Source organism: Chelonoidis abingdonii, chromosome 2, assembly GCF_003597395.2.
Source record: "Chelonoidis abingdonii isolate Lonesome George chromosome 2, CheloAbing_2.0, whole genome shotgun sequence".
NCBI lineage: Eukaryota > Metazoa > Chordata > Testudines > Testudinidae > Chelonoidis > Chelonoidis abingdonii.
This window is the reverse complement of record NC_133770.1, coordinates 86,483,442-86,507,492: the sequence shown is the minus strand read 5'-3', so window position 1 is coordinate 86,507,492 and position 24,051 is coordinate 86,483,442. Positions and strand designations below refer to the sequence as shown.

The following is a 24,051-nucleotide window of genomic DNA, read 5'->3' as shown; positions in this document are numbered from 1 at the left end:
ATTAGCTGGTGGCAACAGCTGATTGCCTTTTTCTTCTGAGCTCTTCCCCAGAAGGGGGGGTGAAATTTCTACCCCACAGGAAGAAATTCTGAAGTGTGCCACCCTGAGTTCTCAATGGGGTTTTGCAGTTGGGTGGTGGCAGCATCTACCAATCCAAGGTCAGAGAAAAGCTGTAACCTTGAAAGTTTACTACAAGCCTGTAGTGGCAAGTATTAATTTTTAAGCGTCCTTGCGGGCCCCCACCTTCTGCACATGAAGTGCCAGAGTGGGGAAGTCAGCCTTAGCAGCAGCAAAAGCCATGAAGAACCTCAAAATAGGGAACTTTAACATGCCACCTCACTTGTTCTGAACAAGCCTTTAAAATAAAGAAAGTGTGGGTGACACTGTTCTATTTGAAACAATATTCATGTGAAATGTGGTACTGAGACAGCACTCATCTCAGTCCTCTGTAAGTGAATAATCCAGAGGAACTAAAGCCACGAACTATAGCTACACTGCACAATTTAGATCTGGTAGGTCATGTAACTAAAATGCCCTGCCCCTAACAAGAGGAAATAAAAAAGCATGCCCAGCATGGCCAAATTGTTGCAGTTTGTACAGTTGGCAGAAGCAGTTTTTGCCAAGTAGAACAGACCAAGAAAGGAATTACATAACTGGTAAAGATTTGTATATTACACAAAAATGTACCGAGGCCTTTAGAATCATCTGGCCTGACAATATCCCTTCAAGGTATACCTAGGGAAGCAAAGATTGAGTCAGTTGCTTCATTAGTGTTTCTCAAAAGCAACAGACAAGGGAGTGATAATTCCAGCTGTGGCAGAGCAGGGGTGAACCACCACACACACACGATCACCATAGTATACACATGTAAGTCTTTCCTCTTTGGGGAAAAAACCTGCTCTTGGATGTGCTGTGCTCAGACAGGGGAAATGCAGCCTGGTCCTGAACAGTCTAGAAGGTTCTCCAGTAGTGAAAGGGAGAAAAAAAAATCTGATGGCATCAGGAAGATCACATGAGAGTGAAGCTTTTATAGGATTAGGAACAAAATGACACTAACTCACCTCATTCCAAGCCATTGGTTCAGTTCTGAAGAGAGAGCTTGTCAACTCAACTGAAAGCCGTTTCTTGTAATCTTGTGGTTTGTCCTCAGACATTCTGAACAGTACTGCAGCTGCATATGTTGCTATTGAAAGCAAGCAATAGATTTTAGTTGAGCCCTTGTAATTGCAATGATTAAGCTTTCCATTTTTCTTCACTTACCAACACCTTCATTTCTAGAGTGAAGCAGTTCTGTTAGAGGAGCAGTTGCTCCCTCAGCTTCAATGGCTTCAGCTGCCTCCTTATCTTGAGCCAGTTCACAGAGTACTCCTGCAGCTACTCTCTGGATATTCTCAATGGGAGAATACAGCAACTATAAACCACACAAGTATGTCAACGTAAGTGTTTGGGCTTTGATGATCATGCTATTTTGAGGACAGCTACAGAACTAGAGAGACTAGAGGTAACTACTTATTAGTGCTACTAAACAAAGGGGTCTAACCAATTTGATAAGCCAGTCTCCCTTCCCCAGCAGTTAGCTTAATATCAATACTGAGCTAGATCTCGACAAGGATGAGGTGCAAGCTATCTTCAGCAGACTGCAAGAGGGAGGAAGTTCCAGAGCCAAAGTTCCTTCAAGGAGTTGAGCCAGGCAACAGAACAAACTGAGTATTCTGGCAGAACGCAGCCACCATGCCACCCTAATAGAAGGCCTCATGATGTATCTGGTTCCTTGTTAGTCAGAAGTCCTGGGATCATTTCCTGAGTCACCCAGGCAACTGATTTGGGCTCATTCAGTATAATGCTGAACTGACAGGACATTTTTAATGTTGGATCTGGCCCAAGGCTTTTTTCAGGCCAGGAAGACAACTCTCAAATGCAGGCATTTCAAAAAAGATATCACTTACCTGCACAAATAGTGGAATGGTATTTAGACCCCTGATTACAATTCGATTGTGAACATCTCGTGCAAGAATATGAAGGGCTCCAGTACAGCCTTCAACTATCTCCTCCATACGCACACCCTCCTGTATAGGGAAATATACAAAGGCATAGTGCTGCACTTTTGAGAGGGACACCATTTTAAACCATTAGGATATTGAGTTTGTCCATTAATTCCCTTATCTTGGTAGATAAGGGCAGGGGGAAGAGAATAGACATACAGAGCCTCTAACTTGAAGATTCTCTGACCATTAGAAGTGTTGTGTGCACTCAAGTCCATACACAAGTCAGAGTTATTCAATGTTTCAGATTCATGGTGCATGGTGTGTGCATAGTTCTGGTAAGACAAGATGGTTAAGTAGCAGGTGGTGTCCCTAATTCTGGTTTGTTGGAAGAGAATCTCTACTTTCCCCCAATTAGGGAATAGGTGCATTGTCTAATCCCAATAACCTTACACTAAGGTCTCTTGCTCAGTAAAAAATTAAATTGGCTCTCCCAGACTTCCCATGGATCCAATATTGGAGAGCCTCAGCTTTAGGGTAGACTGTCTGGACAGGGGGTGCAAGCACCTACATGGACACTTATCCAGATTTGTCCAAAATGCTAATTGGACTGCAGAAAGTAGGTGCTTGTAACAGACTAATAGTGAATGTTAAGATTCATTTACAGTGAGTCATTAAGATTGTAGAAAACCCCATTTTCTGCTATGCTTAGACATGTAAGCAGCATATTTTGACTTCTAAGAGGGAAGCATCCCCAACAGTGTCTTGTTTTGCAACTCTTAACATACCACAAACTGCTGTTGTGTTCCACCCATAGATGTGCGACGCTGGGTGTCCTGATGTGCTCTAACCAGCAACTGAACTAGCCTTGGAATGGCGCCTTGTTCACGCAGGGGCGCATGATTGGCTGGACAGAGAGCAAGATTGCGGATCAGACCAACAGTAGCCTGCGATTGGAAAAAATTTTTTACTGTGGTTAGTCTTAATTCTGATGTTGCAGGGATTTGCTCGCTACAAGAGCTAGCTTCAAGCTGTTAAAGGCCTTGTCTACACTACCACTTACAGCACTGAAACTTTCTTTAACACCCCCCCCCACCCCACCCCCCCAGCAAACACCCGAGCAATGCAAGTTTCAGCACTGTAAAGTGGCAGCGTAGATAGTGCTCTAGCCCTGGCACTTATTCCCCTTGCAGAAGTGGTTTTATTACAGCACTGGGAGAGCTCTCCCAGCACTGGAGCAGTGATGTCATCTGTGTAGACATTCCCTAAGGTTAGTCTTCCCACTCATCTTAGGGTTAACCTGGATGTTCTCCTGTAGCTTACCTTGAAGACAATATTCAAAGCAATCTCAAAACTCAAGTGTCAATTATATTAGTAAACTGTGGTGTATCGTTCACTTCACTAAACATGTTAGAGATTCAACAAGTGCCATCTTAAAATTTATGTTTACCTTTATCAGGGGCCAGTGAGATGGTGGGTGTAAGAGTTTAACCACCACTGGAAGTCCATAGTGAAGACGTACTGCATTTTGTGCCATCTCAGCTTCCTGATGTCTGCTAGTGAGGTGACGAAGTGCACAGATAGCAGGTTCTGTGATGTCTTCCCTGTCACCAGCCCGAAGAACAGTGCGCACAAGAGCCTCAATACCACCAACTTGGCATACCATCATCTTGTTCTTATAGTTGTTGCAGGTGAGGTTAGAAAGGATGCCAGCTGCACAGGTTACAACATTGATATCATCTGACCCCAGAAGCTGAACAAGGGTTCCTAGAAGACCTTCCATGCCCTCCTGTAGAGAGGGAAAGAGTGTTGTAAGTCAACAGCAAGTGTTGTGTTCTTGATCCCTAGCAAAACCACTTACCTGTTTAGTTGCAGCATCTGAAAGATTTCTGAGAGTCCAAAGACAGTTCTGAACAAGCCGTTGGCTTGGATCTGTAAGGTGGAGTCCCAAAGCCTGCATCCCACCTAGAACAAGATGCAAGTTAATGCTTCAGGCTGCAGGCTTAACACTTTCAGAGGCAGTAGTTCTCTAGATCCTGATCTTCAAATCCGCCTGAATTTAAGGAGGTAATGGAAGGCACTCAGACTTTTCAAGGTATCTTCTAGCTCCAGTGTTATCATAATGAAGACTCCTATACTGCAACGGTGAAGAGTTTGCCACAAGTCTTAAGTCTCTCTAAGCAGTGTCCATATACTTAACCGTAAGTCTTTAGCCACTTTCGTTTTGGCAGACAAATGAACTCTTAGCATATAGCACATTATGACAACTGCTCAATCATTTAATTGTATGACATTTGTCATGTGAATGTGGGGAAATCCAAGCTATACAGTGGTTTACTAGTATTCAAACTATGTTGGTGGCTCTTACAAGAGCTACATCGCTAGTTTAAGACACTAATTTCTAAGGAGACGTATTTACACATTTAGTTTGTGTAATTCTTTCTAAAAACATCAATTCATAATCCTTGTGGGGTGGCATGTATTGGTACTAGAGTACAATACACACATGCAGCCATTAGCATGGGTACAGCTAATCTTGACACTTACCAGCTTCAACAATAGCAGGTTTGTTACTAGAGCAGACTGAGAGCACCTTCAGCACTCTACTTGTGGTCCACAGTAGTTTCTCATATGTGTAGGTCCTCATTATGTTTACTAGAGCCTGGGGTCCACCACTAGCCAGAATGATCAACTGCAAAAGGAAGTTGTATTTAAGATGAAAGTTATGACCACTTCTTTCCATTGTCATTCATGCAGTCTCCACATGCATGGGCAATAACTTGGATGGCTAGTGGCCATTCAATGGCCTCAAAGTGTCTGTCACCTTTGCTGAAGCAATCTTTTCACCTCTAGATGTGGCTGACTCCTACATGTGAAAGGAGATGTATCCTCCATAATGACATTAGTATCATATGTCTGACAGCCCAGAGACTGACCGTTAATAGTGAATCTGCTCATGAAAAAGTTGGATGCATTTATTTACCTTGCTTTCTTGATTGCCATAAGCTAAAATCTGAAGACAATCTGTTGTGATGGCCAAGAATTTAACATTTGTCTTGTTGAGCAAGGCAACCATTTTCTGCAGCCCACCAGCTAGACGGACAGCCATTTTGGCACCTTCTTGATGCAAGAGGAGGTTGTGCAGAGTAGTTATAGCATAGAACAGCACGGAATCTACTGGGGAACTAAAAAACCAACACAAAGGAAGTCAGCACCTACACCTATCAGTATTAAATACAGGTGAGTGTTGCAATGATACACTACATACCCAAGCATTTTAACTAGAGCAGGAATGCCTCCCGATTTGAAGATGGCCAACAATCCTTCACGGTGATGCGAGAGGTTGTGTAGTGTGCCTGCAGTGCAACGGGCTGTTTCCACATCATTTGTATTTTGCATGGTACGCACAATAGCAGATACCATTTGAGGAGAGCGCATGATAGCATGGCGGGAGGCTTCCTTTTTGGACAACTGATGAACCATAACTGCAGCCTTGTTCACCACCACCTATATGAAGTATGAAGCAAGCTTTTAGTTTTAGCTAGTCATTTTAAAGACACCTTGCAAATTGGCTATATTACACTAGAGCATACACATATACCTGGTCCTCATCATTCAACAATTTGGTCAGTTCTGGGATGGCACGAGTTGCAAGTTCTGCGTCATCTTGATAATTTATCAAGTTAACGACAGCATGTTTTAACATCTGGGATGGCTCAGCCAGGCGCTGCACATTAGTTGGATGAGCAGCATCAAACTGCGTGGAAGGGATCTGCATGCCTTCATCCAGTGTTTCAGGGAACATAGCTGCACGCACTCTCTGTGCTCTAGTCATTGCATATTGTCCATCAATGTCTGAAACAGGTAAGATTTGACTTAATGGACTTTGCTTAAGACTGGACAGATAACTAGCATAAAGAGTAGGAAGTCTAACAAGACAAGGGACATCAATTAGTCAACTTAATATTTAAATTTATAGAATTAAGCAATCTTGATTTCACTAGATAAGTGTCAGTTTGCAAGTCATTCAAACAAGTTAATGTAACCCAATGGAAAGTTTCCTTACCAGCTACTTGTTCTTGGGTAAAGGACTGAGAGAAACCCTGCTCCCACTCATACAAAACTTGGGTGGTGTCAACATCATCCTCTTCAGGATTCCCCTTGCCACTCAGAGAGGGAGCTGTTGTTGTGGCACCAGAGTGGATACCAGAGTCAAGATAGGATTGCTGCTGCCAGTGGCTGACTGCTGCTTTTCTATCTGGCTCCATTGCCATATCCAATTCCATCAAGTCAGCTGCAAGAAGTGTTGAATATGTAGATTACTTGTTTGTTAGGCAATTTTAGTCCTAAGAAGATGCAGCATGAATTGTAACAACTTTGAATTTATTGGAAAAAGCTGAAACAGTTGCTTCAAAACTATGAGGTTTTAAACTTTATACCAGTTCAGTTACCTGGAGACCTAAGCAGAACATTAAGCAGAAAAACGCAATCCCAACCGAACTGGGCAATAAAACTCTTGTTAGTGCATCCAGGACATACAGGGATTCATTCACCAGTCTTGTGCCTTTTTGGTGGGGGGAAGGGACCTTGCTGGCACTTTAGACTGAGAGGAAAGCATGTCTACAGGTTTGTGCTCTTTCTAAAGAAGAATTTTCCATGTACAAAATATTTAGCAGTAGATGAGACAGTTACAGTCCCAGAGTGATAAAATGGGAGGAAAAAGAGCTAAAGGGCTAGGACACCCTCCACCCCAAATATTTGTCAGAGCCAAGCAAAATTCAGTCTGAGTGTGATGTTAGATATACCTTGGGTTGCCATGTTCCTTGCTGGGCTCCCAGAACTGTAGCCTGCACAACTTCAGAGACCCTAACCAGAAAAAACAAAAACAAAAAGCCACTCAAGAATTACAAGCTTGCTACTTTGGTTCGTTTCTAGTAAGAGAAAGGAGTTCAAGTTATGGAATCAGCATAGGATGTTAATGCTGTATTTCAGTCTACAGGTTAGGAGACACATCAAGACTGTACACAATGCACTCAATTACTCATTAGCAATCCCACACATCTAGAAATGGAAACATCAGGGACTATACATCCAGGCTTCTGCTAGCAAGCTCAGACTATTTACTCTTAAAAATACAAGAGGAAAAGCATGGACAACAGGGTCGAAACCATTTTCTGCATTTCTCTATTCCTTAGCAATAAATTGGAACCAGATTAACATCTTTGGGAAAGGGGGGCAGAAAGAAGAAGAGTACTTGGGCACCTAGAGCCACTATGTAAGCCTTAGCCCCTGGTAAGGCTGTAGACCTGGAAAATGCATAGACCCACTGTAAGCCATCATTATGCAAGGCTACTAGTGGTCCACTGGCCATCCTTCACCACTATTCCACAGGTGGAGAAAAGCCATTAACTGCATCCCTAGGACACCCAGAGACTTCCGCTGATCATTTAAGACAACTCTGAGTCTGCTGTGTGCCACGGAGTAGCACACAGATTTATGATTTAATCTGTTCCTACTGCTCACTCCCCACCTCAATTTGGTTTGCTAGGAAAACAAGTTTGATAGTGGACAACCAGAAGAAACTTGCATGAAAATTAAATGCTGAAGAATCACAAACTAATGTTTAAATTCTCATTTCTGAAGTTAATCAAGACAATTCTTGATCTAGACCTCACAATTCTAACAAGGCTTGAAACATTAAAGCCCATTTATTCCCAGTGTCATGAAGAGAGTTGACTGAAGATGAACTAGACATGCAGCTAAAGTCCTCACTAGTTGAGTTTGGCATAGTAAGATTTACCCACCCAGTAGCTGCTTGCACTGCTCCATAATCCCCATCTGCCAGTTTAAATTAGCTTCCCCACTTGACAGGCAGCCATCTATTCCTGAAGTGTAGACAAACTTATTTGGCAGTCAATCACCAAACTGTTTTTTCCAAGCTTATTCATGTGGGTAAAACTACTAAGAACACTTCGTCCGTTTGCCACAAGAGATTAGAGGAGACTATTTCACTCTTCAACTTGCACCACTAATAAAAGATTAACATGAATAGGTCTGGCTATGCTTTAAATTCAGTTCTAAAAAAAGTTTAAAAACCCACTAAGCCAGCTTTGTCTAAAACATATTTTTTACAGTATACAAGTTGAAACAAACTTTACCTTATGACCTCCTTTTATAAAAATACTTAAATTAGCTCTTAGAAGTAATCCTATCCTTACTTCAGAAGCAGACGGTCACCAAAAGTGATTACACTGAACATGGCACCAACTTTTCAAAAGAGTAATGCAATTCACAGGAACCAAAAATGGTAGTCTACATCAGGGGTTCTCAGCCTTTTCCCCTCTGAGGCCCTCCCACCAGCATACTATAAAAAATAATCTATGGGCCACCTGCAGCACAATGAATGGTTTTCTGCATATAAAAGCCAAGGCCTGTGTTGGGGGTAACAAGCAGGGCAATTGCATGGGGCCACAGGGGCCCTCTCCAAGGAATCTAAGCTGCTCAGGCTTTGGCTTCAGCCCCATGGGGTGGGGCTTCAGATTTCTGACCTGGGTCCCAGCAAGTCTAATGCTGGCACTGCTTGGCAGGCCCCCTGAAACCTGCTTGTGGTCCCACAGAGGGCCCTGGACCCCTAGTTGGTCTACACTACTCCTAAATTATTCAAACACATCACTGGCTCCTGGAATTCAACCCTATTAACTGTGATGCAAGTTGACCATATTTAGAACTTAATTTTATACACTCTTAAAAGCACTACATTTTAAAATATTCGTTACAGCTAAGCACAGTGTTATGTAAGTATCACCAATGGCATAAACAAACCTGAGCACTAAACCACCATACATTGCTTTCCTCTGATCAACTGCTACACATCAAACCTCTGTTTTGCATTTGGTGAAAACAGTATTTTTTAAACTTCCCTGGACAACTAATGCTCAAGTATTTTACAAAGATTGAATAAAGATGAAGCTCCTTCAACTGCATGCAAGAAAGCTCCCACAAAAAGGGAGCTTCACAGCCTCTGCCAGATTCCCCCAGCCGAAGTAAAGCTTCTATGTTACAGGAAATCCACTGTTCTGATGTTGCATAGTATTTTGGTATGTGTTCAGACTTATTTCCAAAAGACAAGAATAGAAACTAAAATACAAGTTAAGCCAGAATAACTAGCCCAGCAACAGTCTCATTTTCCATCTAATCTAGTTTAGTGTTGAAGCTTCAGAAATATGAGAAGCTATATGTTAAAGTAGTATCTGGAAAACTGAGAAGGCTAACAACGTATACTGAACATAGATCAGAGGTTCAAGTCAAACCATCTACAAGTAAACAATCAGGAAATATGTTCAAGATTTAAAAAAAACTACTGGCAAATGTACTTAACCAGTCAAGAACACTAGTGGTGAGCAGCTGCACCATGTTTGGCCTGTTTTATTGACGCAACTTATTACCTCAAAGTCTTGACTACCAGGCAATGTGTTCTTACAATTTTGTTTAATAAGGAGTTGAGAAAGATTCAGGAAAGCAAAAGCAAGACAGGTGGCTGCAGTGTAGAGTGCATGCTTACGCATGCTAGACTTTTATATTGCATAAGCCTAGATAGATGTATAGTATAATTAAGTTAGTACATTGGTATGTATTTTTTCTGATCACTTCTAAAGTTTAACTGGCTCTGATTTGCTCCAGTTAGGACTAGTTTTCTAGGATGTGCCAGCAGCCAAGATGTTCTACCCAAGATCTTTAAGTTACTTTGTTGCAGATCTGTCCCAACTTCCTCCTACTAAAACATCTTTATCAGAAGATTCTCTCACCTACTAAATTAGTTTATCACATACTTGAAACTGGTACAGAATGGAGTTTCTTCTGCAAAAAATCAGATAGTCTGCCCAGGCTAGAACTATCCCCCCTTCATTAGTCTGAACTACAGTTAGAGGCAATAGGTCAGGCAAAAAGCCTTCTTTGCCCCCCCCACCCATTCTATTAAATGGCCATGAATCATTGCTGGTAGTTAGTAGCTACAGCAGTTAGCATGAAGTGCTGACCCTGTTATAAAACGACAGCGTTGGCAGTCTTGGCTACCCAAATGAACAATCTTCTGCTGACAGCCTGGTTACCACCCTGGGTTCTGCAAATGAGTCCTTATTTCAAGCTATTGGATAGGACACACAAAGAGTTCACCACCTCATGTATTGCTTTGGCATTGATTAACCTCCAGGCTCTTTCCCCTGCAGAAGCAGAGATGCCACTGTCCATCTTTGCCCAAAATGCATACCACTTAGGCCACCACCTCCTACCAAATGCTAAGGGCATAGCCCAGTTGAGTTATCCCTGTTGAAAATCCCATGAGCCCTTATTAAATGGCCAAATCAGTATTATGAACTAGTTACAGAAACATGGTTTTGCTTTTTCATATAGAGAAGGGCTTGAAAGTTTGGCAACATGCTACTGCTCAGAGGCAATCAGCAAGAAAGTTTTGGACTAGAAGCCCATCTTCCAAGAATCAGGATGGATTAACCTTTACCACTGCAAATCTGAAATGCATAAACATGGACTCTTTCCCCCTACCCTTTGTCTTGTCCATTTAGATGAACAGCTCTGTGGCAGTTTGTAGTGTCTAGCACAAAAATTAGTCTTTGTTGTTTGCCCCAGGCACTACTGTAAAAACATTGCTTTTTTTTTAATAAAAGAACAGCAACTGAATTAAAGCAGAAAGTGTTGATCATTAGTGAGCTAACATTACCATTCATTTTTGTATCTAGAATTTTGAAGTCGTCTTTTGTACTATACCCTTTTTAATTCTTGTGTTAAAAGTGAAACCAGGTAGTTTAACAGATTTTTAAACAAGGTATTTAGGCATTGTTACCCACAGCACTGCAACACCCAACTGATTTGAGACCTAATTCCCTAGGAAGAGGGCTTAAGCTCCTAAATCAGTTACACACTGCAATAGCAGCAATGCCTAAATAACTAAAAATCTAGGCCTTTGTCCATCTCAAGACGACACAAAGGGTTACTGCATTTAGAGTAAGTTGAACTAGCAAGGGTACTAGCAGAGCATAAAGGTAAGGAAGATCAGACCTGCAGTTTGAATAGTTAAATGCTTGAGTTTTAGCTATATCCATCCTACAGTCTAGGCAGTGATTTAGTCTTTTCCATTTTAGTTCGTGTGCAGTTTTAGAAAAAACGTCAAGTCATTGCAAACTACTAAATTGCATGATGTTTTTGCTCTATTTTGACTGCTCTACAAGACGGCCATTTCAACTATGGAAGTTCCCTCCACTCTTAACGATCAATACAGCTCTACACACCAACACATTGCTGTTAAATAGTCTCTACTTCCAAGTTTCAGCCATACAGGACCAAACAATGGTCTTGTGACAGTTGGTTGAACTAGTTACTGTGCATTCTTTATACAGTAACTCCTCACTTAAAGTTGTCCCAATTAATGTTATGTTGCTGATCAATTAGGGAACATGCCTGTTTAAAGTTGTGCAATGCTCCCTCCTAACATCATTTGGCAGCCACCTGCTTTGTCCACTGCTTTCAGAAAGAACAGCCCACTGCAGCTAGCTGGTGGGGGCTTGGAACCAGGGTGGACCAGCAGCCTCCCTATCAGCTCTCCCAAGTTCCCTGAACTGCAGCTGCCCAGCAGGCTATGAATCAGCAGTTCAGCTGTCCCTCTCCCCCACTGCCATGTGCTGTTCCCAGAGATTCCTGCTTGCTATGCAGGAGAAAAGGGGGGTTAATGTCAGGGTGTCCCCCTCCCCCTGCTTACCCCTTCTCCATATAGAAGGGGGAGAGAGACAGAGCTTGGGGCAGCAGCTCCTGTCTCAACCTCCTGATCCACTTAAAAGACAATGCACTTGAGTGGTCCAGCTTAAAGGGGCAGTGTGCATCTCTCCCCCCTACACAAGGTGGGAGTCTGTCTGCTATGCTGTCTCCCCTCCCTCCTGTTTGTGCTGCCATGATGAGAGGCTACATTAACAACAATGTGTTAACCTTTGAGGGCTCAGCCAAGTGCTAGTTCATCATTTAGCAGCAAGGCATTCCCTGGGAAATATCCCTCCCTCTAACTCAACGGTAGGCAACCCATCGCATGGGTTCCAAAGGCAGCACGCGACCTGATTTTCAGTGGCACTCATACTGCCTGAGTCCTGGCCACTGGTCCAGGAGGGCTCTGCATTTTAGTTTAATTTTAAATGAAGCTTCTTAAACGTTTGAAAAACCTTATATAACTAAACTATTGTATGTAAAGTAAATATTATATACTTGTAGAAAGAGACCTTCTAAAAATGTTAAAATGTATTACTAGCACATGAAACCTGAAATCAGAGTGAATAAATGAAGACTCAGCACACCACTGCTGAAAGGTTGCTGATCCCTGCTCTAACTTCACTATGTCAACCAAGCTGCACACTCATTGTAGCTGTGATGAGTATTAAACTGTTTAAAAACATACTGTGTATATCTACATAATATATAGTTTGTCTAGTGAAAAAATTTCCCTGGAACCTAGGGGAAATTGGGTTTGCTTAAAGTCACATTTTTCAGGAATATAACTACAATGTTAAGGAGTTACTGTACATCCAATTCTAAAAATATTTTATACCAATTTGGGTTGCTATGTAAAATTTGGAGGGAAGTGGCATGCACTCCTATGCTGAGTGTAGAGGATCACCACAACTGAAGCTGAACAAGTCAATCTTGTTTTGAATGCTTCCAAAGGTAAAGTTATTCCTGGTTAGTTCTTCCCCTATTTTCCTCAGGAATTTTAGTGAGCAGTGAAGCAATCCTACAAGTTGCCATTCTACATCAAGAGATCCTGTTTGGACAGCAGATGTTCCCACCAGCTACTTCAAACCTAGTGTCACTGAGTACAGACAGCTTCTGTCAATGAAGCTCAGTGGTATGAGAACATATCACTCAATACGAACTTCAGCCATTTCCTACTAATAGCTAGTGTCATATTAAACTAGCATACAGGCAAACTCTTTAGTAAGTCTTCCCAATAATCTTATTGTATTCCAAGTGCTGAATATTCACAAGTTCTAGTTTTTCAAGTGTGATGTTCTGTACTTGATTTCTCTGTTGGTTGTCCACCAAAGTAGTAATTCCTGGTGGAACATACAGGACATTGATTCAAAGGCTTTTTTGAAAAAAGTCTGTCACCCTACCCTAACATTAATCAGTCTTCAGTTTCACTTCTTTCCCTGCTGAATATTTGCTCAGACTGAGCAATGAAAGGACCAGTCAGTTTTACTTTGTGACTACAGGAGAGATATGCGTATCATTCTCATGCTAGGGTTTCCTAGGATGTACCACACCTTGAAAGCTCCAAGCTCCCCTGCCCTTGTGCAACATCCCTCTTTAGACTACAGCAATTGCTTACATGGAATATAGAGTATTCCATGTACTTCTAGCTGTCCTTAATACCCTGCAATGTGTAAAGGCATTTTTAAGCTTACAATTAGTTAGTAATTCAAGGTCTACCTAGCCTCAAAAACTTACAATTAGAGAGCTAGTTTGATACTATGCAAGTTTAAAAAAAGAATTTCAGTCAGAAGATTTTTGTACCTACTCAGTCCCCTTGCACTTTCAATTCCAGCCTCTGACACCACCTCCCAAGTTTTCCAGCATCAATATTCCAAAAGGTACAGAATCCAAGGACAATCTGTTGATTTTTTTTCAAATCCTTAATGTCAAGATAGCAGAGGGACACACCCAAGTATTTTCCTCCACCTTTAGCAGATCACCATTTAACAAAGAAAATTTTTTGTCTGTTTACAGGAAGTATGACAAGTGTTTTATTCAGAAAGTTTAGAGACTTCACAAGTAAAAAGGGGAATGACTTTGGGGGGGGGGGGGGAGTCACAAACCTACTATCTCAAGAGAGTCATGGAGTTTTACATGCAAGGTACCAGGTAGGTCCAGATTTCTAATGCGAGAAGTAGTAGTTTTTATTAACCTTGCATCATGAACATTAAGGATACAAGCCTTGTTCCTTTATGGCAGGGGTAGTCTTTTTTGGGGTCAAGGAGTGGGGAGAAAATAAAAGACAACAAGATTTCAGGGTCAGATCTAAAACATCTGTGGGGGGGGGTCTGACTGCCTACTTATTATTGACTACCCCTGCTTTAGGGTATGACCACTTTGCAGCTGGGAGCAAGCCTCCCAGCCTAGGTAGACAGACTCTTTCTTGCTCAGCTCCAGCTGTGTGCTAAAAATAGTCATGTGGACATTAGAGTTGGGTTTCCTGGGTCTAAGTAACCTCTACACTACTACTTTAACATGCTAGCATGATCTGAGCTAGTACGTCATCTACCCATGCTTGGAGCCTCACTCCCAGCTGCAGCATACCTGTAGAGCCAAAGTGTTGGTTTTAAATGGGAACAAGTCTATTAGCTTTAAGGTTTTGGAAAAGCTCTTTACAAATGTAAGGGGTTTGACAGTTTGATATGAGCATCTTTTCTAGATAGTGAGATCAAGGAACTGAAAGGCACCACCACTAATAATGCACAAAGAAAGATGTAGCCCCACACTGACCAGTCAACAGCAGTTTGTCACAGAGAAGTTGCATTTAGGAAGAGAAAGCAACTTAGATTTGAATTAGCACAACTAAGCCTACTTACTGTATATTACAGCTACCAAGGCTTTATTTCCCCTGTATAAATCAAGCACGCACACAAAAAAATGCAACACTGAATTATGGTGGGTCACTGACATGTTTCTAGTTGATCTGTTTTCTGGCTGGGGAGAAGAAAGCACCTGCTACCAGAAAGCAGTCTCTAGACCCTACTTGGTGTTCCATTTTTGGATCAACCTCTGGATAAAAGATATTTCACCTCCATTTATGAGAAGCTAGGTTTCTTCTGTTTCCAGAGCCTCCATCCTGCTCTGAAGTTGTTGGGGTTTAAGAGGGTAGAAGTCTGTTAATTTTTTTGGCCCTTCCACCAAGGACCCAGTTATTTGCCTCCAGTGCTTAGATGGTTGAGCAACTGCAGTGAAACTGACTGATCTTGTTTCATACCACTGCTACTAGCAGCTAGCAAAGCAGTGCATAATGTCTCAAGGCACCAGAACAGTTCTATTTAGAGTGCCCTCCTTGCAACCATAAGGGATCACCACACTTTGAAAGATTAAATATGGTAGAAACTGTTAGTTTTGCAACTCCCATTTTCCCTATTTACCAGGGAACACCCTGCTGCTCTTTGATAATTTTGAGTTCTGTAGATGTGCACTACCTTCTTTACAGGACCCAAGTATACACCCCAACTGGAAATGTAATACTTGGCTCAGAAGTGTCTGACTTGCTACATTTCTCAAATACAAGAGAAAAAGCTATAATCACTTATTGACTGAGGAATGGGTTAATTTATTAATGCAAAATATTAAGTCCCAAGACTTATCACTGACTCATATTGTCCCAAAATAAAGGACCTCCAGAAACCACTGGTTCTTCATAAGTTAGCAGCAATGAAGATCATTAATAGCCCCCATATGTCAGGCAGGTAAGGCTCCAAGGTTATATGCAAATTAAGTCTGGGCATATTATCAAACAATCCCTAGAACACTTATCCACATAACAGCTGACTATATGTAGTCAAATAATTCTTTCTACATGTATGTGTTTTATAGATAGACATGACTAAACACTAGTAGAAGCCTGAAGTTAGATTTAAAAAAATCTGGCTGCCACATCCTTAAATAGTTAAGGCTGCCAAAAAGCAAGACTATTTAAAACAGCAGTAGAACACGCCCAGCTGCAGGAGCTTTGTACACACTATAGATCAGGAGTGGCAAACTTTTTGGCTCAAAGGCCACATCCGAGAATAGAAATTGTATGGCTTGCCATACATGCTTACAAAATTGGAATTGGGTGCAGAAGGGAATGAGGGCTCAGGTTGGGGGTGCAGGCTTTAGAGTGATGCCAGAAATGAGGAGTTCAGGGTGTGGGGCTCTGGACTGGGATGCAGGAGGGGTGAGGGCTCCAGCTGGGGGTGCAGGAGAGTGCTCCAGGCTGGGAGTGAGGGGTTTGGAGGACAGGAAGGGGACCAGGGCTGGGGCAGGGAGAAAGGCTCAGGGGTGCAGGCTCTGGGTAGCACTTACCTCAAGCTGCTCCCAGAAGTAGTGGCATGTCCTCTCTCTGGCTTCTATGTAGAGAGACGGCCAGGTGGCTTTGCACACTGCTGCATCCACAAGCACTGCCCCTGCAGCTCCCATTGGAGCCCTGGAGGGGGCTCCCTGCCACTGTTTCCAGGAGCCCTGTGGAGCAGCCCCCAACCCAATTCTGTGGCTGAAGTGCTGGGATGGGGGGGGCGGGGGGGAAGAGCAGGAGAAAGACACCATGCTGTGGCTTCTGGGAGCTGCATGGAACAGCCCCAACCTTGAGCAGAGCAAGCCCAAACCCTGCTCCTTAGTGGGAGCTTGAGGGCTGGCTTAAAAACAGCTGGTGGGCCAGATCTGGCTCATGGGCTGTAGTTTGCCCACCCCAGTATAGATCCTACCCACGCTAGAAGAGCTAGGAGCTCTGTAGATTTCCCTAGTACAGACAAGGTTGGGATGAAGCAGGGAGCCACAATGAATGAAGAATCAAGGTTAAAGTCAAGGCAAGTAGTGAATTCTAGCCAAATGGCTGAAGTACACAAAGTCATTTGATCCAAGATAGTAACCAAGTCAAATTTTGAATTACTTGCCATTCTTTGCCAGTTCCAGGTGCTTAAATACCTAAAACATAATTCCATAAAGTTTCTGGTTGTTAAGATGGAGCCCCTTCACTGAAATGGCAAAGCTCACCCACAACTCAGTTGAGCAAGTGTTTGCTTTTTTCGTTCAATCAGAACCCTTAATTAAAATGGTCGAGTATTCCGTTCTCCAGCAAGGAATTTCAGGCTGGATTTTTTTGCAATTAGTTTCAGTAGTTATTACTGACAGCCTCTCCTTTTGCATTGTAAAACACAGTAAGACAAGTTAGTGTTTGAGATACTCCCATGTTAAATACAGACTTCAAGGGAGCAGTAGCACCAACCCATCTCAGCTACTAAGATTTGGAAGAAGTGTACTTCGAATTAGGATAAACTCAGTTACCAAAAGCCAAATATAGGAGAAATAATAAAGCCTGCAGGGTTATTTGTGGTGCTCTCCCAAGTATCCTTAGTTCAAGTTCTTGTTCTGAACCAAAATACAAAAACAATTACTGCTCTAGATTAGAAGTCCTATAGACACCAGTTCAACAGTGCATTGCCTACAAATGGCTGGCTCCAAGATACAGGGCAATACTTTAACACTGCTACTTAGGCTAGTGCACTGAAGTCATTGCAGTAGCCTCTATAAACTTAATACCTTTTAGAGAGATTAAGATGAGCAGTTTCTTCACTCACAAAACCAGCTATCTGAAGTGTTCCTGTTGCAACTAGAACCGCAGGTGCTTCCATAAGCATGAGAGACTGACAAACTAGGGTGGATAAAAGTCAGACTATAAAATGGGAAGTACAAGACATTTTAGTTTCCCAATTAGTGTTTCAGATTTTAAAGACATTTTCTACTAAGTTTCACTTAATATTTATCTAAGTCTGAAGATAATTCCAGGGCCTCAGTATGCTTATTGGGAGATCACTACAAACTCCAACACCATGCAAAGCCACCTTCTGAAGTACTGAATTTCCAGAAAGAAAAAACACTGACTAGCTACATAAAGTTTGCTGTTTGAGGAGCAAAGTCCCATTGCCTTAAGTCACTCAGGTGTCTGAAAATTCCATCTGATCCTAAAAGTTAAGCTCCTATTTTTGAAAATTATGGCCTAGGTATTGAAAGTCTAAATCTTTTTATTACCACCACTGAATTAAGTTTTTTTTTTAAACTGACAGTTGCCTCTAGGCAAAAAGTTTTAAACAAAAAAGTTTTAGCCATCACTGCTGCACACTATTATTGCCTTTTAAGTCAGTAGGACCGTTGATACAAGTTATTCCTACTGAAATGTGTCCACTATCAGGACCTTCATCATCAACTGTTTTGCCTTCTCAGTTTTTTAAAATTCAAATAAGATACTCCAACAGTGGTGGCATTTAAAAAAATACATGGTTTTACAGTTTAATTCATTATAATTGTAATCTAAAGTCACAATAGCACTTTTACACCTGTTGGTTTTAACCCCATCCAGTTTCTGTCAGGGTGAATTGACTGAAATTATGCATTGTACACTAACTCAGGAGTTGAAGACCATTAAGTTTTCAGAGGCTGAAGATACTAGCAATCTGATATTATTCTCAAGTTTACCTAAGCAACATTCATTTAGATAGCCCCTATGAAGACTCAGGATTGAGAGGTTTGAACTCCTCCTCCACTACAGTTAATATGATAATATAGCTAGGGCCCTACCAAATTGACAGCCATGAAAAATGCATCATGGACCGGGAAATCTGATCTCCCACCCTGATATCTGGTCTTATGTGCTTTTACCCGATACTATACAGATTTCACAGGGGAGGCCAGATTTCTGAAATTGGGAGGTCCTGACAAAAGGGAATTGCATGGGGCCACAAGGTTATTTTAAGGGGGTAATGGTACTGCTACCCATACTTCCACATGGACTTGGGAGTTGGGCAGCTGGAAAGCAGTGGCTGTTGGTTGGGTGCCAAGCTCTGAGGGCAGCGCCCTGCCAGCAGCACTGCAGAAGTAAGGTGGCAATACCATATTATGCCATCCTTACTGCTGTGCTGCTGCTGCTGGTGCTACTGCCTTCAGAACTGGAGTTCTGGCCAGCAGCTGCTGCTCTCCAGCTGCTCAGTTCTGAAGGCAGTGCCACCAGAGCAGCAGCACAGAAGGAGGGTTGCAGTACTTCTACCCTCCCCTACAATAATCTTGTGATGACCTCCTCCTCTCCTCCCCTCCCCACCACACACCCCCCAACACTGAAATTTAGGATTTTTAAAATCTTATGACTGAAATGGTCCATTTTGGTCAAGGAGTATGGTAGGGACCTAAATATTACTAAACTAAACCTGTTTTAATAAAGTTTAGTTAATATTTGATACCAGTTGACTGTTAATTCAGAAGATAACCAACTATGAGGGGAAAAAATCCAACTTCACTGACCCTTACATTCCTTCATGATGTTTTGTACAAGAAATCATGGCAAGATTGACACATATATACAATATATGTTTCAGTCTAGTATCAGAAGTGATGAAAGGCTACAAATAAAACATTACTCCAGCTCAGAAAAAAATTTGCTATGGCATCCTTTAACCTCATTTGTCTAAAATGGGGTATTTAAACCTGATGCTTTTAGTTTAAGAATTTAAGCTGACAATTAAAGCTAAGAGCCACTATTAGTCAATTGGACATACAATATAGGTGAGGTAATCTTTCATTGGACCAGCTTCTGTTGGTGAGAAAAGCTTTTGAACTTCCAGAGCTCCTTTGAAGATACCCCTAAAATCCTGGGATCAACCTAGCTACAATACTGTATACTACTATATTAGTAATAGATTTCCATCCAATTTGAAAGGATGGAAGTGCAAACCCTAACATTTAACTCCCATTCTTGCATCCAATATGCATAGGAACATGTGCAGTCCAGTTCTGTGCTATGCTACTGATTTTAAAGTGAAATTGGAGAGAGAGTTTGTTGTATTGCTTGCTTGCAAAATTTCAAGTGGCACAAGACTGGTCTTTCTTACTACTACAGCTGTTATCCTACTGGAGACTTGTACATCTGGGATAGCTGTGAAGTAGTAGTGTCCCCACATGACCATTTTATAGTATTTCATAAAGTTGGAAAAGTACTCTCAGTTTAATGTCAGCAAGATAGATTCCAAGGGCGTTTGATGCCAGTGACTCAGGGAAAGCCCTTAAGTCAGCTAATACATGAAAATTCTGATCCCTCCAATGCCTAATGCAGCATCAAATTCGGTTGCTAGACTATTCTAAAAGTATTTAGAAGCAGCAATTCAAAAACTGACTTGGTACAAGCTAGTCTATATATAGTGCAAGAGCAGACTTCATCATCAAGTTTATGTAGATCATTTGTACTGAAATATCTAGTTCTTTAATTTTGCAGATTAACATCTTCTGTCATTCTAGGTTCACACTGAATTTGATGACTTATGAGGTCAATACCAACTAAAAAAATAAAACTACACACAGGCTTGAGAAAACCCAGTCTGAAGCTTTGCAAGAGAAGGGGGCATTGATAGTGATGCTACATTCTCTCTAGAACTTTTGCCTCATAAATTGGAAGGTTAACCTCAAATGATGCAAGTGCTCAATTTCCAGTTCTGAATCTGTATTAACAGAAGTCAGTCATTCTATTGGTTTCTCCCATGATTACAATTCTCAGTCTGCCCAAAGAACTCAGTTTGATAAAATGCAGTGATTTTAATTAGCATACTTCGCATTTAACAGAAACATTTCACTGCTCTTTGAAGCCACTAAGAAAGGACTTTTCTACACTGCAGGGAATTGAACACCCAATGGAAAATGACTTGCTATCACACTAACAGTTCAGGCTTCCAAGTTCTTGCTTCTCCTCCATATATGTGGAAGACATCTATTAGTAGAGAATGTCAGAGACAAAACTCCTCCCTACCCCAAAAAAGATTCGGATGCCTTGTCCACAACATTGCAAATAAAACTGGTTTAAAACTGCCATCATTCCAGCAATCTAAGAACTAAAATTGTAAAGTCAGATTTTACAATTAACACAATTCCAATTCTTGTTCACATACTTTTATTACCTAATCTTAGCAAATACAACAACAGCACAAGAGTGCTTTGAATCTTCAAGAAAATTAAGTTACTCCCATCCACAAAACAGCCATTTAAAGCCATAATTAAATCCTGCTACAGTAGTCTTGACTACATTTTCTAGAACTGGATTAGCTGTACTATGAAGACTTAGAGGGTCTTCCCAAGCAAATCACTGTAGGTTTTTAAAAAAAGTAGGATTACCGTGCATCATCAATTCTATATACAGCAAAAAAAAAATATACAGCCCACAAAGAGGTGAGAACAGACAGCAACCATGCTGTGCTGAAGATGCATCTCTTCTGTCCCTCCTTCAATTATGCTTAAAATTTTCCAATAATCAACATAAAATATTTGACAGAGGACAAGGGATTCTGCAGGTTGCCTTTAGAGTGGTGTCATACTGTGTCTAGAAACTGCATCATGGTAGTTATGTGTTTGTCCTGGTAAATCCTAGAGAAAATGTGTTCAGTTTACAAAGACTGACCATACCTATACTATATAACACCACACGTTATACACCATTCAACCAAATCAGTAATAAAGGCCTAGAAGATGTCTGCCAGATGTTTTATCTACCTTTGGTTAGTAAGCAAGTAAAGGTGGCATCCTTCCAGTGCAGGAAGGCCCAGAGACAACATCTTGGTAATGAAGGCAGACCCAACCTCAGCTACTGAGATTGCCACCAAGAAGTTATTCCTGGATTGCCCTTTCACATCAGCCTCTAGCTACAAAGATACAAAACTCCCTCTACAGCCTCCCCAGCTGTCACTAAGTAGTTGTCTTTTATCCCACTTGTCTTGCCACTAAGCAGGTGGCTGTGAAAAGAGGCAGATACTCTACCACTTTGTCAGCCTCATGGAACAATCATGGCCGCAGCCTGGAAAAAGCTACAGGCAGCACCAAGAGCAGGCAAACATGTAATTTTGGATGCATGAACAGTCTTGTTAACTTGCAGTTGTTTGCCAAAGCGATAAGCAGCAGCACTGAGTGTTCAGATGCCAAGAAAAAACACTGTACCAGTTCTCATTTGGGAGACCGATACTCATGAGGGACAGCTTTTCACTTTCAAGGGGATTTACCAGTGCTGCAATACTAGAACTCTAAAAATAGTAACCAATTTTACAATCTACATGTGGGCATCTAAATGCCAGCCTTAAATACAGTTGCCTGGAACTTGTGACCAGCTATTGAGGCAGATTCTAATCTGAAGTGTAAAAATTAGTTGCTATTTCCAGATACATCATAGTAATGTGCATGAAGAAGCCAGAATCAGGTTGGGGGTGCTTCATCATTGCAGAGTTTGCTTCTTAGTTTATGAAAAAGAATTGAGTAACAGCGCTTTCTGAAATTACTATACTTTAGCAACTTGAATAAATTGCTTTATCAGCAATCAAAAACACTATGGGCTTGTCTTCGCTACCAGGGATATCTATGCTGCTGCAATTGATGCAGTGGGTGATTTAGTGGGTCTAGTGAAGACCTGCTAAAACAACAACAGAATGCTTTCCAGTCAATTCCAGCTCTCAGAGAAGAGTAAAATAGTCAACTAGAGGGCACCTCCTGACACAGAGCAATGAAGACACCAGGATAAACTGAACTAAGCCAGGTGTCAGCAACCTTTCAGAAGTGATGTGCCGAGTCTTCATTTATTCACTCTGATTTAAGGTTTCGCATGCCAGTTAACACATTTTAATGTTTTTAGAAGGTCTCTTTCTATAAGTCTCTGATATATATAAGCAAACTACTGTATGTAAAGTAAATAAAGTTGTTCAAATGTTTAAGAAGCTTCATTTAAAATTAAATTAAATGCAGATCTCCCCAGACTGGTGCCCAGGCCACTGAAAAATCAGCTCGCGGGCCACCTTCGGCACATGTGCTATAGGTTGCCTACCCCAACCTAAGCTATGTCAGCTCAGGCTACATTAGTCATGTAGCTAAAATAGTGTAACTTAAGTCAACATCCCAATAGTGAAGACAAGCCCTATATGGTTGTACCCCCATTGTTATAACATGTTCACAGTTCCAGCTACTTTAACTATGGCGGCATAAACCATTCCCACAATGTTGTTAAGCTTTTGTTTATATGCCTGCCTTTCAAAAACCCTCAGCCAAGAATTTATTAACTGAGATTAATTACATGTAATTTTGGTTACTGTGGTAAAGGTCTCAGTATTGAGCAGTAATCCCTTAAAGTCTGAATCATCAATTTAAGTTTGATACTCAAGTCACTGCAGTATCACCACATACACAAAGACCAAATTTAAGACATTCCAGACCCAAGACTAGACATCCATGCCAACAGTTGTGCCTAAATTGCCATGTATAGGAGAAGAAAACATTTTTAACAAGGCTTTGTATGCTGAACTCTACACTTTATAAAGAAATGTGTAGAGAGAAAAAGTAGACCTCGATACCCAGGTCTCCATCCATAAAGCAGCGTGACAACACTTCAATACCCTGCACCAAAGTCCTGCTGCAGCACTTCTGCATAATGAAGTCTATGACCTGACTCAATCCTGTGAGTTAGTGCAAAGATAGATGTGAGAAACTCCAAGACAGAACTTAACTACATTAAAAGTAGTTGTTTCCCCATTAGTCTCAGCAGCTTAAAATTGAAGAAATTAACCCATTATAAAGTTACAACTAGACTAAATGTAACACCAGAACACTGATAAATTGTACAGTTAGGGCACCAACTGTCCGATTCCATGAATGGAATAATTTGGAATATATTGGAAGTTAATATAATTTGGAAATATAAGCACTCCTATAAAACTTACTCCAGTACTTTGCCTCCTTGTGACTTTACAATCTGGATGTTAGTGAAATTTGACACTATAGTACCCAAAGAAAATTTGATCAACACCTTTTGTTTAACCTAGACAGTTTGCTTTTAGTATTTGCAAATCTCAGTGTGGGACGTTTAGATTTTTGGCCACCTGAGGGCACCTGTATTGTTGCTAAGCCAATGAGAAATATGAAGATATTTACTACAAGAACTAGAGTTCAAAGATTCCCTTAGAAATCTATGTTATGGGACAATACTCTAATTTTGCAAACAACCTCTTCTTGTAACATCTAGCTCTATTTTAATCTTCTGTTGACAAGTGTGCTCTGAATGTATATGATGGGTACATTTAATAATTCATGCTAAATGTAATAGGATCATCATGCTGATTGACAAATATATTCTTCCATTCCGATTTACATTTTCAACATGAATATATAGTTACTGTTAAAGTCTACCTAGACACACCTGTTCTAATGTTAGTTTGGGTCGGGGACCTGCCTACTATTCAGTTCAGTATGATAGAAATTGCAGTGACAG

General features: G+C 41.3%; 1 protein-coding gene across 3 annotated transcripts in view; it reads right to left on the bottom strand.

Annotated features, from left to right (window-relative positions):
• Positions 1 to 24,051, bottom strand: part of CTNNB1 (catenin beta 1) — a 31,792-nt gene that overhangs the window by 3,839 nt on the left and 3,902 nt on the right. For all 3 annotated transcript variants that reach the window (XM_075062524.1, XM_075062526.1, XM_075062525.1), the window contains 12 exons: positions 6,788 to 6,848; positions 6,049 to 6,276; positions 5,584 to 5,837; positions 5,251 to 5,489; positions 4,966 to 5,167; positions 4,530 to 4,674; positions 3,844 to 3,947; positions 3,433 to 3,771; positions 2,771 to 2,929; positions 1,947 to 2,066; positions 1,261 to 1,411; positions 1,062 to 1,183 (listed from right to left, as the gene is read on the bottom strand). In XM_075062524.1, the coding sequence (XP_074918625.1) occupies positions 1,062 to 1,183; positions 1,261 to 1,411; positions 1,947 to 2,066; positions 2,771 to 2,929; positions 3,433 to 3,771; positions 3,844 to 3,947; positions 4,530 to 4,674; positions 4,966 to 5,167; positions 5,251 to 5,489; positions 5,584 to 5,837; positions 6,049 to 6,276; positions 6,788 to 6,800 (2,076 nt within the window). In that variant the 5' untranslated portion in view covers positions 6,801 to 6,848. The remainder of the gene's footprint in view (positions 1 to 1,061; positions 1,184 to 1,260; positions 1,412 to 1,946; positions 2,067 to 2,770; positions 2,930 to 3,432; positions 3,772 to 3,843; positions 3,948 to 4,529; positions 4,675 to 4,965; positions 5,168 to 5,250; positions 5,490 to 5,583; positions 5,838 to 6,048; positions 6,277 to 6,787; positions 6,849 to 24,051) is intronic.